The sequence below is a fragment of the Lissotriton vulgaris genome, chromosome 4_1, assembly GCF_964263255.1.
Source record: "Lissotriton vulgaris chromosome 4_1, aLisVul1.2, whole genome shotgun sequence".
Lineage (NCBI taxonomy): Eukaryota > Metazoa > Chordata > Amphibia > Caudata > Salamandridae > Lissotriton > Lissotriton vulgaris.
In genome coordinates, this window is record NC_141691.1 from 1,767,088,376 (window position 1) to 1,767,109,799 (window position 21,424).

The 21,424-nt window shown below is 46.2% G+C and overlaps 1 protein-coding gene across 1 annotated transcript in view; it reads left to right on the forward strand.

Moving 5' to 3' along the window:
• Positions 1 to 21,424, forward strand: part of ATP6V1C1 (ATPase H+ transporting V1 subunit C1) — a 484,611-nt gene that overhangs the window by 106,727 nt on the left and 356,460 nt on the right. Inside the window, exon 3 of the mRNA XM_086966092.1 lies at positions 218 to 285. Coding sequence (XP_086822218.1) covers positions 218 to 285 — 68 coding nt within the window. The remainder of the gene's footprint in view (positions 1 to 217; positions 286 to 21,424) is intronic.

The following is a 21,424-nucleotide window of genomic DNA, read 5'->3' on the forward strand; positions in this document are numbered from 1 at the left end:
GACATTGTGAAACTATTGGTCTTGCCATCATTTGCTCATTTTACACCCTGGTTTCACATTATGAAGTACAACTCCATTGTTTTGCTGCAGATCAATGTTTTGGTGCTTTTTGTGTGCAAAGTTTTATGATGACGCTTGCCATTAATACAATTTAAAAAAAAAAAAAACATTTTGTTCTGCTTTTAAAGCTTCACTTGCTCTTTCATCCTCATTTTAGGTTGGCACCCTTGATGTTTTGGTGGGGTTGTCAGACGAGTTGGCTAAATTGGATTCTTTTGTTGAAGGGTGAGTTATTTCCATTTATATTCTGCAGAAAACAGCACAGCAGTATTATATAATGAGGTATTATTGTATTGTATGGGTGTTGGTGTATTTAAGGGTCAATACAGCCACTGCTCTTTGATGAGAAATGCCCCTATTCCTGACATTTGTCAGGCTACTAATTATAGGTTGTCCATACTTTTGTTGAACATTATTATTGTCTGAAATCTGAATCCAGGACAGATACTGTAGCTGGTCAGGTTTTTCGTAATTTGCCTGAATTTCTATTCTCTTGTACTGATCCCTGCTTCTAAGGCTGGATTAGCTTTCTTCTCTGGTCTACCTTTCTGAATGCCATAGGTAATTCCATGGTGAAAAAGGCACTGTTACTTGCTTGTGATCCTAGTTTTTCTCCATGGTTATTTCCCTCAAAATACGTAAAAGCCCCACCAACCTCCTCGCTTTCAAGTCACATATTTTGAAAACTAACATTCTATAGCTGTCTTCCTTTTGCTCCAACACTGCCTGCCTCACTGTCCCCCTACTGGGAATGATGAGAGAAGGCTGTTGTCCCAGATTCTTAAAGAAGCAGACTTATTTTCACTGCTATGTAGAGACACATGGCATGCTTTCTTCTTGGGTTGAAGCCTACCAGACAGCGCACTGTTCTGGTTTGCTAACAACATCTTGGGAACATTCGGAAAGCTTCCCTTTGAATGTATTCAGCTCATTGCTTACCATGTGGGGCGTTCGTTATTGCTAGCTTTCTTCATTTTAGTCTGCCCAGCTTGTTTATCCTGTCGCTTGCCAAAACCTTATTTACTGTATTCTTCCACCAGTACTGGATTTCTATAAACAGGCCTTTAAATCTTGTTCTTATCTGGTCACATTTGCTCTGCAGTCAAGACAGAGTTCAAATGTGTCAGGCTTTGTCTTCCAGGAAGCTTGGTTTTTACTTTTCTTTCTCTGAATTCAGAGTGGGAGGATTTACGTGGCAATTATAGCTACTGAGGGTGTGCTGTACAATGTTATTTTTTACTTCAACACAAGAAAATGTAAATGTCTGTAAATGAACTCCGGTGATATTTCAGAACTAGGAAAGCACAAATGAAGCACTTTTTTGGTAATTCTGATGTGTAGTGGAAACAAATATTTGAATACGATCAAAACAAATAAATACACTAGGTGATATTTCCACACTGTGGGCGTGGGAGGGGAGGTAGAGATGGGCTCGGCCACAGTAACAGGCTGGAGATCAGAGTATTTCTTTAAACTGGGTTTTATTTTTAAGGTACGTCTGGTTCGAAAGGTTAGTCTCTCTCTTGCAAACTCCAGGTTGTCTGTGGTGGCGGGGTCGTATGGCCGACGTAGCTCCTGGCAGACGTCTTCTCCTCCTAATCGGGTACGCCGTCTCCAAACCGTAAGGGAAAAGAGACCAACAGAGGGAAGCCGCTAGTTTGCTGACCGATACCGGCATACCCGAATTGGGACCCAGTGAGCGTGAGGGAGCACCCGTGTTTTATATACGACAAAAACGTGCTCTTGCTCAGAGGGGGAAGGAGTGGCGTTAGGAACGAGGGAAGGATAGGGAGGGATGAAGAGTATGGGAAAGAATACGGGAAAGGTACACACAGGGTCTTTACACTATTTACAAAGGGGCGCTCTTTTTCCCTACCCAGGTTGCCCAACGCCGCCGTACCTGAGAAAGCCACACTCCTCCCTCGGGAGTGTGGCACTGCGGTTTACTGGGTCGTTGGCCTCCTGGCTTTTCTCCGCTCTAGTTTCTCCCGTCCTCTCCGTCTTCTCCTCGCTTTTTCCTCGGTTCGTCCTCTCCGCTTCCTTCTCCAACCTCCGGGGTGATGTCACACTCTGCATACAATACTTCCTGCCATTTCACCAATCTGGAACCTCCGACGTCAGCAGGGGGCGGAGTCTCGTCTTGGTAGTCATACGCCCAGTTAAAGGCACCGGGGTCATTTTCATCGTGAAGGCTTTCCCACTCTGCCCTCGGAGAGTCAGTCTGCGGGGAAGGAGGTGAGTTAGGGTCAGGGGTCCACCAGTCCTCAAGACCTCCCGCCCCGACCCTGTTACACTCCACCCCCCCTGGATTCTCCCGATCGGGGAGAACTGGTACCCTCGACAAATAGTCTGCATTGCCATTGTTGGCCCCCTTTTTGTGCACTATTTTAAAGGAAAAGGGCTGGAGGAAAAGAAACCATCTAAGAACTCTGGAGTTCTGGGTCATATTCGTCTGCATCCATTGCAGGGGCGCATGATCAGAGTGTAGTGTGAATGTTCTCCCCTCCAGGTAGTATCGTAATTTGTCCACCGCCCAGCGGATCGCGAAGCACTCTATCTCGACCGTTTGGTATTTGTGCTCCCTAGGGTGGAGTTTCCGGCTTATGTAGAGGATGGGGTGTTCTAAGCTGTCCTCCCCCTCCTGGGACAGTACCGCCCCCACCCCGGTATCTGAGGCGTCTGTTGCTAGAGTGAATGGTTTATCGAAATGAGGGGGTATCAGCACTGGACTGGATGTGATGGCTCTTTTTAGTTCCTCAAAAGCCCTTCTGGCTTCTTCATGTGGGGGTTTTGCTAGGTTGTGTTTCACATTCTTTTTGAGGAGGTCTGTCAAGGGAGAGGCCACATTTGCGAAGTTCATTATGAACCGCCGGTAATAACCAATAAGACCTAAGAAGGCCCTTAGTTCTTTCTTATTAGAGGGAAAAGGGGCGTTCGTTATGGCCCGTATTTTCTCCTCCTGGGGAGCAATCACCCCTCCCCCAACATAAACCCCAGGTATTTTACCTTGGGATATGCGGCCCTTGACTTTTTGGAGTTAACATGGAGACCTGCTTTTTGTATGGCAGTAAGAATTTTGTCGATGTGTTCTAGGTGTTCCTCCCAGGTCAGACTGAAGATGACTATGTCATCGAGGTACACTGAACTGTACTTGGTGTGGGAGGCTAATACGGTGTTCATCAATCGCTGAAACGTTGCCGGGGCTCCATGTAGCCCGAAAGGTAACACATTAAACTCGAACAAGCCATCGTCAGGGGCAAACGCTGTTTTGTGCCTGTCTCTTTCTCGCAATGGTACCTGCCAATATCCTTTGGTCAGGTCTAGTGTCGTGATGAATCTGGCTTCTCCTATTCTCTCTATTAGCTCGTCCACTCGGGGTATAGGTAAGGCATTGAAGCAGAAGATTGCGTTTAAAGCTCGGAAGTCCATACAAAACCGGGTGGACCCATCCGGCTTTGGGACCATCACTATGGGTGAAGCCCAGCTACTTCGTGATGGTCGTATGACTCCAAGCCGAAGCATGTCCCTGACTTCTCTCTTCACGTCTGCTCTCTTGGCAGCTGGAATACGGTATGCCCTCTGCTTTACAACCTTGCCCTTCTCTGTCTCTATGCAGTGTTCTGCTAAGTGGGTGCAACCTGGAGTATCTGAGAACATAGGGGAGAACCGTTGTAGCCTTTGCTTGAGGTCGCTTTGCTCGGAAGCCGTCAGCTCTGGGTTAATGGGAAGTAGGTCCAAAGTAATGCCTTCGTCTCGTGAAGGCAACACTAGGTGGGTTGTTTTAGGCGGGGGACCTATCCATTTCTTCAATAGATTGATGTGGAAGGTCTGCTGCCGGGAGGGAGTGACCTGTACTCGGTAGGTCGTCTTGCCTATGGTCTCCATGATCTTGTAAGGCCCCTTCCACTCACTTCTGAACTTTTGGGCGGAAGAGGGTAGAAGCACCAAGGCCCAGTCACCCTTGTTCATTGTCCTCCACTTCTTACCCTTGTTATAGTATTGTTTCTGTTTGTCCTGGGTTTTCTCCAGGTTGGAGTAGGCTAGATCTCTCAGTTTACCTAACCTGGATTTAAATTGTTTGGTATACTCTAATAGGGATCTCTGATCGGCTGCCTTTTCCCTTTCCCAAGCTTCCTTGGTGATTTCCAAGAGTGATCTGGGCTGTCGCCCATATAGTAGTTCGAAAGGAGAGAACCCTAGGCTGCTCTGCACTTACGCCCGCAGAACATAAAGGGCTAAGGGCAACAAATTGTCCCAGTCTTTATTTTCCGCGGTTAACATCTTCTTGAGTGTGGTTTTAAGCGTACGATTGTATCTCTCGACCAGACCATCCGTCTGGGGGTGGTAGGCCGATGTCCGTATGTGCCGAAGATCTAGCGTTTTACATACCTCTGCCATCATTTTGGAGACAAAGAGAGTCCCCTGATCCGTGGGTATCTCCCTAGGGAATCCCACCCTAGAAAACAACTCGATTAGTTTTTCGGCCACATTCTTGGTAGTCTGGGTACTGAGGGCAAATGCTTCAGGGAATCTGGTATTATAGTCTACTATGACTAAGGCGTAGGTATGTCCTCTGGTTGTACGAGGAAGAGGACCTATAAGGTCCATTCCTACCCTTTAAAAGGGGTTGCCTATGATGGGTAAAGCCTGGAGAGGCACCGCTGGTGGTCTGCTCATATTCTTTTTTTGGCAGACCTCACATTGTTTACAATAGGTCTCTGCTGTCTTGTATATACCGGGCCAGAAGAATAGTATTACTATGCTTTGAAGGGTCTTCTCGGCACCGCTATGCCCTGCTGTCAGGTGAGTGTGGGCATAGAAAAGTATTTGGTCCCTGAAGTCTTTTGGGACGACTAGCTGCGGGGGTTCACCTGCCTTCCCTTCCCTATACAACAGGTCGTTTTCAATCTTAAACCTAGGATACCCTTGGGTTGGTGTTGTCTGTGCGATATGGGCTGCCTCCCATGCGTTCATAAGGGTTGGGTCATTGGCCTGCGCAAACTTGAATCCCAGATCTAACTCCCAGGGTTCAGATGTTAAGTATGCTCCCCGGGGCTGTCCTTTCATCTCTCTCCTGAAGAGGGTGAGGAAATCAGGGTTGTCTACCCCTATTATCAGGTCCTCAGGTAGGGATTCCACTACTCCCACTTTCACTGAACATGGTTCCCTGCCTAGAGGCCGTATGGTGAGGTGGGCTTTCACTCTACATTACTCTGTTCTGCAACTCTGCATTTATTTATATTTATTTATTTAGTGTTTTGTATAGCGTGAACTTGACCTCATAGGGTATCGGAGCGCTTCACAGTAAAGGACGTGACAACTTTTACTTTAGTACATTACTCTGGACCGCATTTAACACATTAAATCCCTATTCAAAATTGTCACAGACATTTCGCTCATCAAGAAAGATTCTAGCACATTCACAGAATGTAAGTCTAGAGGAACCATAGCATAAAGGAAAGCAGGAACCTATATAAAATAGGTGAAAATGGATCTTGTCAAAAGATGCTCTTGTGTCTTTAAGCTAGAGGTTGTAGGCAGATCTTACGAGGTTGTTCGGTAATGGTTACAGTAGGAATTTACTCATTATAAAGATCTTGGTTTCTATCTTTAATCTTGCGCATTCTCCGCCACTGAACTCTCCTCCACTCTATTCTGCACCACTGAACTCTACACCACTCTATTCCACTGTATGCCATTCCAGTCTTTGCCACTCTATGCCACAGCAATGTACCCTGCGCCGCTGCACTCTACGCCAATGCACTCTATGCAACCTTACTGCACTCTCTGCCAATGCACTATCTACCACTGCACTCTCTGCCACTCTACGCCTCTGCACTTTGTGCCACTGCACTCTGCCACTTCACTCTACTCTGCACCACTCAACTCTATTTGCACTCTACCTCCACGGCACTCTACCACAATAGCACTCTACGCCACTCTAATCTACTGTGCAACTACTGCACTCTGACACTGCACTCTACGCCTCTATTCTATACCAGTGCGCTCGACTACACTCTGCTATGCGACACTGCACTCTACACCACTCCAGTCTAGACTTCTCCACTTTATGCCTCTTTACTTTTCAACACTGCACTCGATGCCACTGCAGTCTGCACCAATGCACTCTACGCCACTTGACTCTCTACTCTGAAACAATCTACTCTATGCCAGTGCACTCCATACCACTGTGCTGTACTCTCTGCTGTTCTACACCTCTACCCTGCACCACTCCACTCTACAACAATCTACTCTACGCCACTGCACTCTACTCCACTCTGTGCCATTGAACTCTACTCTGCACCGCTATACTCCGTGTTAACTGAACTCTACTCCAATGCAAACTACACCACTTTACTCAATACCAATGCACTCTACGCCACTGCATCCACGTCAATCTATTCAGCCCTGCTGTATTGTATGCCACCACACTCTAGGCCACTCTGCTCCACTCTACATCACTCCACGACCCAAGTCTCTGACACTGTACTCTATTAAACTCTACTCCACTCTATGCCACTCTGCGACACTACTCCGCTCTATGCAACTCCCTCTAGGCCACTCTAATCCACTTTACTCCATTCTATTCTACGACACACTACTCCACTCTCACACTCTATGCCACTCCACTCTACTTGACCCTTCAACACTCTACTCCACTCTGCCATTCCACTATTCTACACTACTCCAATATGGGCCACTCCACTTGCCGACAATCTACTCAGCTCTACTCTACAGCACTCTACTCCACTCTGCGCAACATCCTCTACCCCACTCCTCTCTGTTCTACACCACTCCATGGCATTACACACTCCCCACTCCCCACTCTCCACTCGGACTCTCAACAACACTCAACTCCTCTCTATGCATTTCCACTCTACAACATACTACACCCTCCACGACACTCCCCAACACACTGTCACTCCATGACACTACACTGCACTGCCTGCCACTCAACTATTTGCCACTCCACGACTATCTCTTCCACTCCGTAACACTCCCCTCTACTCCAATTTACAAAACACCACTCTTCTTTACCCCACTAACTTTAATCCATGCTGATGTACAATATAGTTAAAGCATATTGGCAAACTACCTGGCTCTTGCAGAGGCAAGACCTATTAATTTGGCCAATGTTTGTTTTATTTAGGGAACTGTTTAAATGATGTCTGCGATATATGTAGTGTGTAATATTACAGTGACTATTTAAAAAAGACAAGAATGATGCTTATTTGGTCTTGTTTTACTGCCATCTGATATGCGCGCAGGTATTTCTCGCCCGCGCATTAAAATATACATTTTATGAATTCAGAGGGATTACCAGTTGTGAATAACTGAGATACAAATAAGCAGTATTTCATTTTCTGTGTTTCCTCTCAGAATGTATATGAATATACAACCTCTTTGGCTTAAATATTTGAAATGTCTGTCTAATTAACTAATTCAGAGGCAACATCCCTTTTGCCTCCCTTCTGCCTTATCTTCGCCTGTGAATGCTATCCACCGCCCCCCGTAGATTCTTAGTTGCAGTTATAAAAGTTGACCATATATAATAGGTCATGCTGTAGGCCCAACTCATTTTTTTTTTTGGTTAAACACATTGCACTACAGATTGGAATTCAATATTTAGGGACTCCACTTTTACTTTCAGTGGTGGGTCACACCAACATTCGATCTGCTTGGAGCATAAAAAATGCTAAATGCTAAAACATACCTTCTGGTACCCTCAGTCATAGTCCATAAGAAAAACCTTTTTGGGTCAACTTATCAGGGATATTTGCATATGTGCTTCCTCCACTACCAGTGATTCCATATTTTATCAGGAAAACGCAGCAATCGTCATGGAGACTAATACTGATATTTCCAAACAGGGCATGACAAACTTAGTTTTTAGCGTTTATCGAAATGTCAATTTACTCTCACGAGAAGTGCATCTATGGCCATCTACTTACAGAACTTCAGTGCCAATAACTTCATCCGAACCCAAGGCAACTCAGGGCCTGAATTATGTATCGACGGAGAGGGTACTCTGCCGCAATAGTAACAGAGTTCCTTCCCCAGTAATGTAGTGGCCTGCCCGCTGCATTTAAGTGCGGGTGCTTTTTAGGATTAATCACAGCCGAGACTACTCTGTCTCTGCCATGATTAATCCCATCAGATGTCCCAGGGGAGTAAGGGCAGTCGGAGAAATGCCTACATGTCCGCTCACTCAATTTGGATGGGCGGACATGCAGTAATTTCTTACTGTTTCTTACTGGCAGATAAAACCTGGCAGTAAGGAACAGTAAAATCTTATAATGCTCCACCCACCATTGAAGAAGATTGCCAAGGCGAGGGAGCATTAAATTCTTTTTTTTCAAAACAAAAATTCTGTTTCTTGATTTTCGTTGTGAAAAGAAAAATGAAATATGCTGTGCTACTGGGCTGTATCCTGCTGATTACCGCAGCTGCCTTCACAGTGGTTCCTGGCATTGCTTTTATAAATGACCGCCTGCCTGGCAGTTCTTTATAAATCTTTTTGGTGGTCCTTTCACTAGGGCAATGGATTAATTTTCTCCAATGCCCTGGCGGACCCATTGCGGTACAAAAGGGGTGGTGATGGACGGAGCATCCGAATCAATCAAACACTCACACCCAGTCAAAAGATCTGGGTTTAATCCATCACCGTTCTTTAGCCCACTGTGCCACCCCAGTTCAGACATGGCTATATGCAAATCAGTCTGACCGTGTGCCTCATGGGAACAGTCCAGCCCGAACTGCCAAGCCATGTCTTCCCTGGACCGGAAACAAGCTTCTGAGGACCGATTCCTGGCATTGCAGCCCATTGGCCATCCACCAAGATTTAAATCAGGCCCTCGCTCTTGTGATTTGACACCCGAGATCCTAGAATTTGGCTGTTTCCAAGTTCCTGCAGAAAGTATAGATACTGAAAAAACTGTCTATCAAAATAACAACTAGAGTGTCTTATGCATCTCTACGTAGAAATATTTTGTTCATTGCTTTCAAAACTTAAAATACAGTTCTTAAATGTAAATATCCAAATTATTTGTTAGTTGTTAAATTTACAATATGTATGTGTGTGTGTGTGAATATATATATATATATATATATATCTCTAGCGGCTATGTCTGCAAATTAGAGAATGGACAAAGTAGTCTACTTTTAAAATACCTGTAGCCTAAACCTTCAGAGAAGGAGTAAATTAGACAGTACCCGCGATGTTAACTCAAATCTCGTCATGGGGTTTAAACTTTGCCCTTCCTTGACATATGGGGCCTCCCTCGGCCCCTAAATCCTTGCCAGCTGTAGTTTCTTGATTTGGAGAGGCTTTCTGGTTAGCGTTCACATCCTTACCCAGAATAGTGAGCTACAAGCATTGCCCATTCAAGGGCCTTTCACACAGATACCCAAGGACAAAATTGTAGTAAGATTGCACACTTGCATCTTGCCAAAGTTAGCATCAAATTTTTATATTAATCAGTCCTTTGAGTTTCCTTCTTTCTTGCCACAAGCACGCATGTTCACTTGCAGAAAGAACACTTAATAGTTCAGATTAGGTATTTTGTACTATAATAATAATAATAATAATAATAATAATCCACATTTGTAAAGTGCGCAATCACCCATAAGGGTTTCTAGGCGCTGGGGGCCGTCGGGAAGATTAAGCAAGCTATTGCTCAGAGTCACATGGTGCTGGGCTAATCTGCCTCCGGTGCCGTACTATATTGACCATACACTGTCAACTCACAAAACAGTGTTTGTTGCATTTGTCCAACCATAGCTTGGCAAGCTAAACTCTAAAGCAGGTTTTGCCAGGAGGACCATAATGTGCATTGGAATATTCAGCTACCTGACATTAGCAAAACTGCTACTTGGTCATCAATCTACAGATTTGTACTAAACATTACTTAATGGCCATCCAAGCCCGGCCAGAAGCACAAGTCTCCAAAATGTACTTAAAACTTTATTCTAGTCATCTTCTGCTTTTGTTTGCAAACCACCTCTTTAGGAAAAGGAGTGCTGCTTTTCAACCTATGCACAACATGTGATCTACAGCATCTCATGCTGCAAAATGAAAATTCTACTTACCTGTAACAGTTGGTTTGAAGCATGTAGTGCTGAAGATTTACATGAGCAATGTGTTTCATCGAATGCAAGTGTACGCCAGAATGTATGATACCTAATCTTTTCTCACTTACATTTATATCGCCTTACTCCAGATCAGACATTCTGATGCTTCACATTTTCACACTAAAACCTACTCAAAGAGGGAAAATGACAATCTGAGGTGGAGCTGTGTCCTGGTTCGTTATGGGTTTCAAGGGAGTTATCATGAGTCACCTGGAAACCGGAACTACTATTTCGAAGAAAAAGAACTTGCATCAACCAACCCCAACAGAAAATGGCAGGAGTGTGTGTAGCATTACAAGCTCATAACTGATTTTAACAGGTACGTAACATATCTGAGGAGCACTTCTAACTGCAGTTTCCTCACCAGTAGAATATCCCCAGGTGCCAGACTGGATCTGGCAGATTTTTCAGCGTAGTCCCTGCATGCTGGGACGTGGCGTTTTGCAGCTCTGCGTTGACCCCGTTCCACCCCATAAGTGATGACTGGAGCCGCATACAAGCACCACCTAAGTGCAGTGACGTCATTTCCTTTCTTTATATACCTTCATATACAAATCTAGCTGTAGCGCCTAATTTTTTCTCGTTGGTTGATTTTGTTTTTCTAACAACATTGTGTTTCCAGTGTTCAAGGAAACATGTCCCCTCCTAAAACTACAGGGTTTGGTTTGTGCCTTGCAGGGACTTTCGCATGCAGATGTCTGTTAAATCCCCATATGGTTTGCCTCTGGTGTTTGAGTCAGGCTACAACTCCAAGTCATGCAAGGAGTGTACCTTTATTCACTCAAAGGCGATTTGGGCTCACAAAGCCAAGCTGTATTGTGCCGATCACTGCAGGAAGTAATGTAAACCCTATTCTCACTCGAACTTGAGAGCCTGCATTGGTTCCTCTTTTGGGATGCTGCCTGCAATAGGTCTTCATCACAGGCGTAGTTTTCAGGTAAATTGAAGTTCAAAAAGAAACCTAAGAAGTCCAAGTGGGCCTTGTCCCTGCCTCGCCTCTCTCCTTCTCAGAAGACATCTGGACGTCAAGGGTACCCTCTGTCTCACTCCCAGTTCCCTTCTGATGAGCCATTGTGCAGCTGATACCAAGGTACCCCAAACGTCTGTGGCTGTTGGTGATTGTAAATTGATACTTGTATAGCGCACTACTCACCCGCAAGGGTCTCAAGGCGCTTGTACGAATACCGCTGTGGAGCCCATCCTGGCTTTCCCTGTGAGGCGTCCACTCCTGGGCACCCCCAAGGTGGAGGCCAGGCATCCTTAGTGTTGTGGGGGCCGTTGTGGAGATTAAGCAAGCTATTGCCCAGAGTTGCAGGGTGGGACTCCATAGTTGGAATAGGCACCGAGGCGAGAATTATCAGGTCCGTCGAATTTTGAGCCCAAGACCCGCCGAGGCGGGGAATTGAACCCTGGTCCCGGGCTAGACCTCTACATCAGGGTCTGCCGCTCCAACCATTGAATATCAAAAGTGGGACACAGCCTGTGTCCTACTACTGTATAACAGACACTTGTGACACATATGGACATGAGTGAGGCAAGAACAGGCAGTCTGCATATATTCCAAAAATTTCAGACAAATCTTTGCACAAAGTACACTGTTGTGATTTAACTAGTAATCAAATCAAATCATCCAGTGCGAGGTGTCGACGGCGTTTCGATCCCCTTAGGGTATAGCGGGATCATCATCAGGACATTCAAATTACATGCCTTTTCATACTTAAAACCAAAATCAAGCCCAAACATTGAAGTGAAACACATAGACAATAATTGGCCACAATAGGAGCGATCAACATGGGAGAAAAGCGGGGAGGGTAGAGGGAAGAAAAAATACAAGGATTAGGTAAACCGGTCTTAAAAGAGAAAAGAGAGAACATACATGGTCATGTCTGCTGAGTGCACCCCATTTAAACACTGTGAGTTCCCAGTACATGCATAATGTTACAGCGAAGTCTATCTTTATGAGGCAAGTGAACATCCGACAATGTGGAGAATAGTCGTGAAAATTAAACAGATGAACGAAAGTGACGCGGCGTGGGACACAAACTGTGAATATTAAAAACGAGATCTATCTGTTTGGAGCAGGCAAGCATTCAGCAGTGCGGTGAAAAGTCATAAAATTAGACCGGATGAAAGAAAGTGAAGAATGAGGGACGTGGCTGTGGAGATTAGAGCCAGCGGGTTAAGAATGGACCCGTGCGTTTACAGTGAGTAAAGGGTTCTCCGTGGGGATAGTAGCCGGGACGTGAAGTTAGGAGGCGAGAAATCCCTCAGATTTTCTACCGCATGTCGTGCTAAGAGAGTCTCCACTGAGCTCTGCTCAGCTTTCCTTAGTTTCTGGATTTCCAGTACTTTTTTCTTCAAAATCTCTTCACCTGTGTGGATTTTTCAGGTTACCCATGGCTGATACTCCTAAAAAAGGACTTTTCCTGTGCTTCATGTGGTATAAAGAGACTTCATGTGGATGACCAGCACAAGAACTGTCTCTATTGCCTCCACCCGGATCATTCTTCAAAGGATTGTAAGGTATGTCGTACCTTTTTTACAAAGACCCTCAAGGACAGGGAGGGAGGCCTCTTAATTTGGCTGCAGAGGCTAAAAGATAAAGACCAAGCAGTATCTTCTGAAGAGAGTGAATGTTCCTTCAGGACTTCACATTCCTCTCAAAAGAGACCTAGGATGGCCTCTCCAGGTCCTTCATCGCAGCCACCTCAAAAGAAGACGCATAAAAAGTCTTCAGAGGCGCACTCCAAGGTTTTACCGGCGAAGGTTTCTTCTCGGGAGACTGTTCCAAATTTCAAGAAACCGGTTTCCACCTCGTCGACTTAGCCTGTTACCTCGTCGACGACGACCATATCTACTTCTGTGGCATCTTCTGCATTATCCATGTTGGCCACTTCCTCGTCGGTGGCCGGTAGGTCTATCTAGTCGACGATTAAAATAAAGAAATCGTCGTCGACGTCAAAACCGTCGACGTCCATACGATCGCCGTCGACGAGCACGCCCACGTCGACGAAGACTACCTCGTCGACATCTACTTCGTGGTCGATGAAGGCTCCGTCGATGACGACAAAGACACCGCCGACGACAAAATCGTCGACGCGACCATTGTCGACGACTGCATCGTCGATGATACCACCTGTGACACCCGTCGACTACCACTCCGTCGACGGGCTAGTCAACGACAGCTGAACCTACCTTGCAAAGTGCGTATGTGCACCTTAAAATTATGAAACGCATGCTGACACCGGCCTTGACTTCTCCAAGCAGAGTCCAGCCTTTACCACCTGCCCACCTCCTGGAGGAGGAAGACTCTGATGACGGCAGTATTTTGAGGACTGCTACCAGCCCATCTGAACTTCATGTCAAATATCACAAAAGCTCGAACTATGATGAACATGAGCAGGAGGACCAGGTGGATTACCATAAGGAGTACCATCCCCCTCAACCTCCTATGGTTTGCCTGCAGCGACTCTGGTTTCTGACCTCCAATTCCTAATTACAAACAAAGGTTTCCATCTTCGGTTACGCCTCCACCTCCTCCAGTGGTCTCTCCACCACCTAGACCTCGGCCTTCACCTCTGGTAATACAGCCTGGCCCTTCCACTTCACAACCTCCCCCTTCCTCTGATGATGATGAGGAGGAACAACATGAAGGGGAACTTCAAGATTCTCAATCAACACAAGATGAATGGGACGATTATGTAATTAACTGTCCGGCATCCCCTGTGACTACTCAGGCTGATTCACACCCTGAGGATATTGGGGGCTTCTACAATATCCTTGAGAGAGCGGCTCCGCGTTTCCAAATACCTATGCCTTCTCACCAACAAGACTGTTTCCTTTATGACTTTAAGGAACCATTCAAGAAGTCAGTCAGGTCTATACCTATCATCGACTACATTTGGGACCAGGGTGTTAGGATTATGCAAAACCCTTCTTCTTTACCCCCGGTGCTGCCTAGGCTGGACAAGAAATATAGGGCTCCGGACAGCGCTCCAGCTTGCCTGACCAGCCACCCCAAACCTGACTCTGTTATCACACAGGCCGCGCGGCGGAAATCTAAAAATCCTTCTGCAACGCTAACTGCCCCTCCAGATAAAGATGGGAGACGGCTAGAAACTATTGGGAAACGTTTCTCATCTATGTCGCGTTAACAGTGCCCTCTTCCAACTCTTTGGCACTGTTAGGACCATATAACCGACAAATGTGGGCAGACATTGCCCCATATCTTGAATCCTTGCCAGAGGAGGCAAAAGAAGAGGCAAAAAAGATCCTACTAGAAGGTGAACGCTCGGCCTCTGAGATCATCGATTGTGCGATGGATATCACATCTACTGGTTTTCGCCAACTGGCGGGGGCTGCGCTGTTAAGACGCCAGGGTTGGCTGAAAGCAACAGCATTCCATCCGGAGATACAAACTACAGTCCTTGACATGCCTTATGACGACCAGCTTCTCTTCGGTACATACATTGATGATGCTTTTCAGGGCATTAAAAAGGATACTGATACGGCTAGGGTTTTGTGTACCCTTCAGTTCAAAAACCCTCCTTTTCGTGGCTCAAGAGGGAGAGGACAATCTTCTACGAAAGGAGATTATCAACCCTACCGTTCCTCTTACTCTTCCAATCAACAATATCGACCGCAATACCAGCAGCGTCAACAACAACGACAGTTGTCTTACACTAAGTCCGCCTTTCGAGGGAAAGGAGGCAGGCAAAAGGACGCAGCTCGACGATAATGACTTTTCTCTGCCACAGGTCTCCACTTCCTTTCCACCATTCAGGATTGGAGGAAGAATTTCTAATTTCCTACACAATTGGAAAAAGATAACTACAGATTGATGGGTCCTGCAACTAGTTCAGTTTGGACACTCACTGGAGTTCATAGAATTTCCGCCCCAGACCCCTCTTCGTCCAATGCTCCACAAGAATTTACATCTTCTGCTCTTGGAGCTCTCACTAATGCTCCGGAAGGGAGCTACAGAAAGAGTTCATCCTGGACAACTGGGCAAGGGTTTCTACTCCCATTTTTTCCTGGTCCAAAAAAAAGGAGTTGAAATGGAGACCTATACTGGACTTGAGGAGTCTCAACAAATATCTAAAGAAACAGTTGTTTCGCATGGTTTCTTTTCAAAAGGTGCTACAACTTCTCAACACAAACAACTACATGGTGTCTTTAGACCTTCAGGACGCCTATTTTCATTTCCCAATCCACCGGAATCACAAAAAGTTCCTCAGGTTCGCTGTGGCGGGTAGACAATACCAATTTCGTGTCCTGCCTTTCGGCCTATAATCAGCGCCGCACATATTTATGAAATGCCTGCCTCCAGTGGCTGCATAGTCTTCCCGTACTTGGACAACTGGCTTGTCAAGGCACCTTCTCTAGCAGGCGTGACCAGGTCCTCCAACGCCTGTCTTCAGCTTTTCAACCGCTTAGGTCGCACTCTCAATCTGGACATGTCTGTCCTTCAACCTTCCCAGCGTATAACTTTCCTGGGCGCTATTCTCTGCACATCCCGGAGAAAAGCTTTTCCATCAAAGGAGCGGCAAAACAAACTAATTTCTTTGGCAACTCGCATACAATCCAAAAAGTCCCTCACAGTACGCCTTTTCAAATCTCTGCTTGGGATGATGTCTTCTTGCATCCTGTTAGTTCCGCACTGTCGCCTTCACATGAGCCCTCTCCAAGAAGCGCTGTCAGCTCAATGGCTCCAGTGTACAGGATCGTTCGACTATGTCATCCACATTACCTCTCACATGGTCAGAGCTCTACAGTGATGGATTCACCCTCAAAACCTTTTGCTGGGCTTGCCTTTCTTGCTTCCAGCTTCTCCGCATATCAATACAACAGATGCGTCCCTGGAAGGTTGGAGAGCGTTCCTCCAGGAGCTCCGGTTAAGAGGACTGTGGTCCCCTTCCGAGCGGAAGCTACCCATAAATCTCCTTGAGCTGAGAGCTGTCTACCCAGCCCTTCTGGCTTTCCTCCCACGGATCAAAAATTCTCTAGTGCTCGTACGGACAGACAATACCTCGACAAGGCACTATCTAAACAAACCGGGTGGAACCCGTTCCCTGACGTTATCTCACTAGTCGCAGAAAATCTGGAACTGGTTGCTTCTTCACAACATTTCCCTTCGTGCAGAGTGCGTCCCAGGAATGGACAATGTCCTCGCAGACTCACTGAGCAGACAGCGAACAGTTTGTCACGAGTGGGAGTTGGATCAGCAGATTCTCTATCTCATTTTCTCCCAATGGGGCACTCCTCACCTGGACCTTTTCGCAACCAATCCGAACGCCAAATGCCAACACTACCCAAGCTGAAGTCCCCAGAAGGGGTCTCTAGGGAATGCCTTTTCGATCGCATGGTTCAACGTTTTTGCGTACGCATCTCCTCCATTTCCCCCGATTCCCAGGGCCCTCAGGAAGTTAAAGGCAGAACATTGCACTGTTATCTTGATAGCTCCTGCATGGTCGCGCCAGCACTGGTTCACGGAGCTTCATCTCCTGTCACTGGAACCACCGATCCCGTTGAGGCTGTTTCTCTCTCTCTCCTCGCAATGAACCAGCAGCAAGTCCAACATCCGGATTCAGCATCACTCAAATTACCAGCTTGGCTCCTGAGTTCAGAGAATTCCATGGCCTAGACATCCCACCGGATTGTAGGGCTGTTCTAGCTCGGGCTGACAGTACCAACAAAACATATTCCCTGAAATGGAAGAGGTTCTGCATCTGGTGCAAATCTAAAAAGATACACCCTCTCCTCTTCTTCTCCGGAACAAATATTGCCTGATCTTCTTCATCTGGCAAACTCAGGTCTTGCACATGCTTCCATTAAAGTTCACTTGGCCGCAATATCTCGTTTCAGAAGATCCTCTGCAGGCCCTTCTCTTTGGTCTAGTAGACTAATTAAACAATTTCTTAAAGGCTTATTCAGAACGTTCCCTCCAGTGAAGACTTTACCTCCAACCTGGCAACTTAACACAGTTCTTGCTCAGCTTATGAAACATCCATTTGAGCCGATACACAGAGCTGATCTTAAATATCTTTCCTGGAAAACGGCACTTCTACTGGCTCTTACTTGGATCTCAAACGCTGCCTTAAATTCTACATTGACAAAACTAAGACATTTCGCAAATCTAACCAACTCCTAGTCGCTTTCAGTCGATTTTGGAAAGGTCTTCCATTAACTAAGCAGAGTATTTCTCGGTGGATCTCTGCAGCTATTACCTTCTTTCACCAGGAAGCAGGGCAACCCCTGCATTCCAAGGTTCGGGCTCATTCCACTAGAGCTATCTCGACTTCGATGGCGCTCTTTGCTTTAGTGCCCATTACAGACATTTGCAGAGCGGCAACATGGAAAACACTGCATACATTCACCAGGCATTACTGCTTGGATACAGAACTCATGAAAGATGCAGCAGTGGGACAAGCTGTGCTCCGTCATCTATTTCACTAGAGGCGAGCCTTCTCTCTTCAATACTGGATATTTGCAGTTACAGGTAAGTAACACATTCCTTTTGCAGCCTGGAAAGGCCTTGTCTGCACTCTTGCTGCCATTCAATGAAGTCCTAAATGGCACCCTTATGTGGACGTGGGCTAAACCATGTTCCTGCCCACCTGTAAATGGGCAGTATGACACCACAGACCTGCTCTGGGTGGCCCTGCCTTTTTGACTCAACACTCTACTTTAAAGAGCCAGGTGGTTCAGGCTTTTACTAATGGGATTAATCCAAACTCATTGTATATGACCCCCTAGATCGGAAGGTGTAGGAGTATCGAGGTATTGGGGAAACAAATATTCTCTTATAATCTTGCCCTTCAGTTTTTTTTGCTGTAGGTACTCCCAATCCTTATGGGGCATGATCACCGAGATCTTGTCATCAGTCTCTGAGTAATTCTGTGCCAACTGGCGCAGACCTTTGAGGATGGCCGCGATGTGGCCAGATACATCATATGGTTAGGCATGGACATGACAGACTGGTTAAACATAGCAGTTGGGACTAGCATGGTGCTCTGGCGGTACACACAGATGAGATCCGGGGGTTTCTCGGATGACATTAAGGCATCACTCCTAGATCTCCGTTTTGACAGGTCTCACTTAATTGGTGAGAAGGTCAACTCCGCCTTAGTGTGCTTTAAAGAAAGTAGTGCTGCAATGCGCTCCCTTGTCTTCATACCTGCAAGGCAGTGTCCCCAACAGTTTTGTTCCTTTTGAGGCGTCTCTAGGGCTTTCACTTACAGGCTTGTCACCCTAGCAAGAAGCACCCCAATTCTTTCTGGGTCAGGGTAGGTGATTTATCAAACAGCGTCCAGTTGCGCAGGGACCGAGTCCATCCATACTAGCCTCCAAGCCACTTTAATTTGCTCTTAGCGGTACATGACCACTCTGTGGGAGGAAGCATTGGTCATTTTCTCTACAGCTGGCATGCCCTAACCTCTGACAGGTGGGCCCTGCCGATAGTTTAACTGGACTGTGCCCTTCATTCATTCCTGACCCGCTGCCTCTTCCACCTACATCAGAACCACTTTTGGGGGAGCCCTTGTCAGATTTGCTGCAGGAAGTTCAGCCATTTTTTGGCAAAAGGAGCCATAGAGAGCCCTGGTCTCAGCAATTGGAACTTGATATTACTCCTTTATTTCCTTGTGCTGAAAAGAGGGGAGGTCTTTATCCTATTTGGATCTCCGACCTGTCAGTTTTTCTGCTGAAGGATGAATTCTAGATGATCTCACTGGCAAGGTTATGTCTGACCTGAATCCAGGAAACATATGGTAGTGCTGAATCAGTAAGACTCCTACTTCCATGTTCCCTTCTTGTCAGTCCACAGGTGCTAATTGTAGTTTAAGGTGGAGTACGAGTATTTTCAGTTTGTTGTTCTTCCTTTGGGCCTCGTGAATGCCCCACAGGTGTTCATGAGGCGATGGTGGTGGTTGCACCATACCACCGGAAATCTGGTGTGCCAGTCTTTCCCCATCTTCATGAATGGCTGTTGAAGTCAAGCTCGCTACACATTTGTGGACCAACTTCAGATGATAAAGAACTTCTGGACATTGGGTTCACTATCAAACTGCTCAAGTCTCACCTCTCTCCTCTGCAGACTCTGCCTTTTGTCTGAGCCATCCTGGTACAGTGCATTCCCGGGCCTTCCTCCTGGATCAGGGACTCCAGGACTTTAGGGCTATGATGCAGATATTTCAACATCGATGATGGGTCCCAGTGAGTGTGGCGCACATTCTTCTTTGACTAATGGCCTCTTGTAGCCTGTTTGTTGACCATGCCAGGTAGCATATGCAGGCTCCTTAGTGGATCTGAAGTCTGAATGAGTCCAGCACCAAGGAAACCTGTTGGATTCCATCCAGTTTCATAGGAGACTGTTGAAGATCTGCAGTGGGGGCAGCTCAACCGCATTGGACAAGTGGCAAACCCATTTTCCAAACCCACCCAGAGCCGATGGCAGTGAGAGACACATCACTGCTGGGTTGGGGATGTCATCTGATCGAGATGGTCACAGGACTCTGGTATTCAGCTGAGACCTGTCTCTACATCAACTTATTGGGTTTACGACCATTCAATTTTTCAATGCAAGACTTTGTCATTCGTCAAAGGCATTCTGCTAAAAGTCCTCATTGACAACAAGTGGTATTCCAACAGCTGGGCAGAATTAGGCCCTCTTGGGGATGGGGAGGGGCTAATCCTGTGCAACAGTATAGTCGAAGCATTTCCTCCAAAGTACATCACCTGGAAGTATCTTTAAACTCCAGTGCAGATTAACTTAGTTGTTGATGCTTAGCAAATTGTAAATGAGATTTAAATCTTGAGGTGGCACAGGATGTCTTACAGCAATGAGGAGAACCCTCCCTCTGTCTCTTTGCCACTGCCAAGAGCAAGCAATGTGAACACTTGTATGTGCAGTAGTTCTAAAGAAGGTTCTCTCTGAGATGCTTTCCACCTAGAGTGAAACATAGGACTCCTTCCCATCGCTACCTCTTTAGCCTCGAGTTCTGAATAAGACCAGGAATGACCTGACCCAAATCATCCTAGTGGCTCTGGATTGGGACATGAGTGTGTGTGGTACCCAAAACCTCTGAGAATGAGCATCAGTCCTTCGATTAGGCTGCAGCTTTGGTGGGATTATATGTCATAGAAGCAGGGCAAAGTCTTGAATTCGGGCTTGTGCAATCTACACCTCCATGTGTGGAGATTAAATGGCGGTAGTTGACGGCATTCAATATCCTCTCAAAATAGTGGATGTCATGCTTGCGGCCCAGGGTCCTTTAACAAAATCAGTTAATGCTTGGACAAGATTGTGGCAGCTGTAATATGGAATCATTGCAGGCCAAACTCACTGTCTTATTGTTTGTTTTATCTTTTGCCCAGCAAGGAATACAGTGGGAACAAAGGCTATCTGCCGACCTTTCTATCTGTTTACGTTTACCGGACCAAGCATACTCTTCAAATCACCTGTTGTGATGCAATTTCGCAAAAGTTTAATTAACATGTTTTCTCCTCAACCCTCTGTGATGCCACAGTGGGACCACAAGTCTTTACTTTTCTAATGTGCACCCTTTTTGAGAGCCGTTGCACAGCTGCCTCAACGCCTTCTAACCCTAAAGACAGTTTTTAGCTCGAGCCTAGCGTTTCAGTGCATGCGCTGCCTCGCTCTGCAAGGCATGCTGTAGTAGAGTATGTTTTAGAAGTGGAGTAGATGCCCCGTCCATCATTTTCATTGGCTGGCGTCATCGTCCATGGTAAACGCAGGCTTCCGATTCAATATGAGGCTTCTTTGTCCCTCCTTGATCCCGCCCAGTCTCCTTTTGTGACCGCCCATCAAGACTGGATCTTTTACTTGCGGTGTTACACCGTCTCCTTCATTAGTCTGTAAGCACTGTTTTTTTCATTCTGCTTTGACAATAGCGACAGCGTGTTATTATCAGACAGTGGTTTTGTTATCCCACTAAAGTAGCAATACAAAACTTCAGGAAACGCTCCTAGCTAATCTTTAACAAACTTTAAAGAATGTTTGAACCCCTAAATTCCGGGAGGGCGGGAGAGCGCCTGTGGTGGGCTGGCGTGCCTGCTCTATGTTTGAACAAAGAAGGGACTAGAGAAGGACAATGTTTAACGGGGTCCAGTGTACAAGTCCACCAACTAGTAACACAAAGAGGGTACAAAGTTCCCCGGGAAGAGTGACAGAGAGGAAGTGCGTGTACTAGATATGATATGATGAAGCATGACA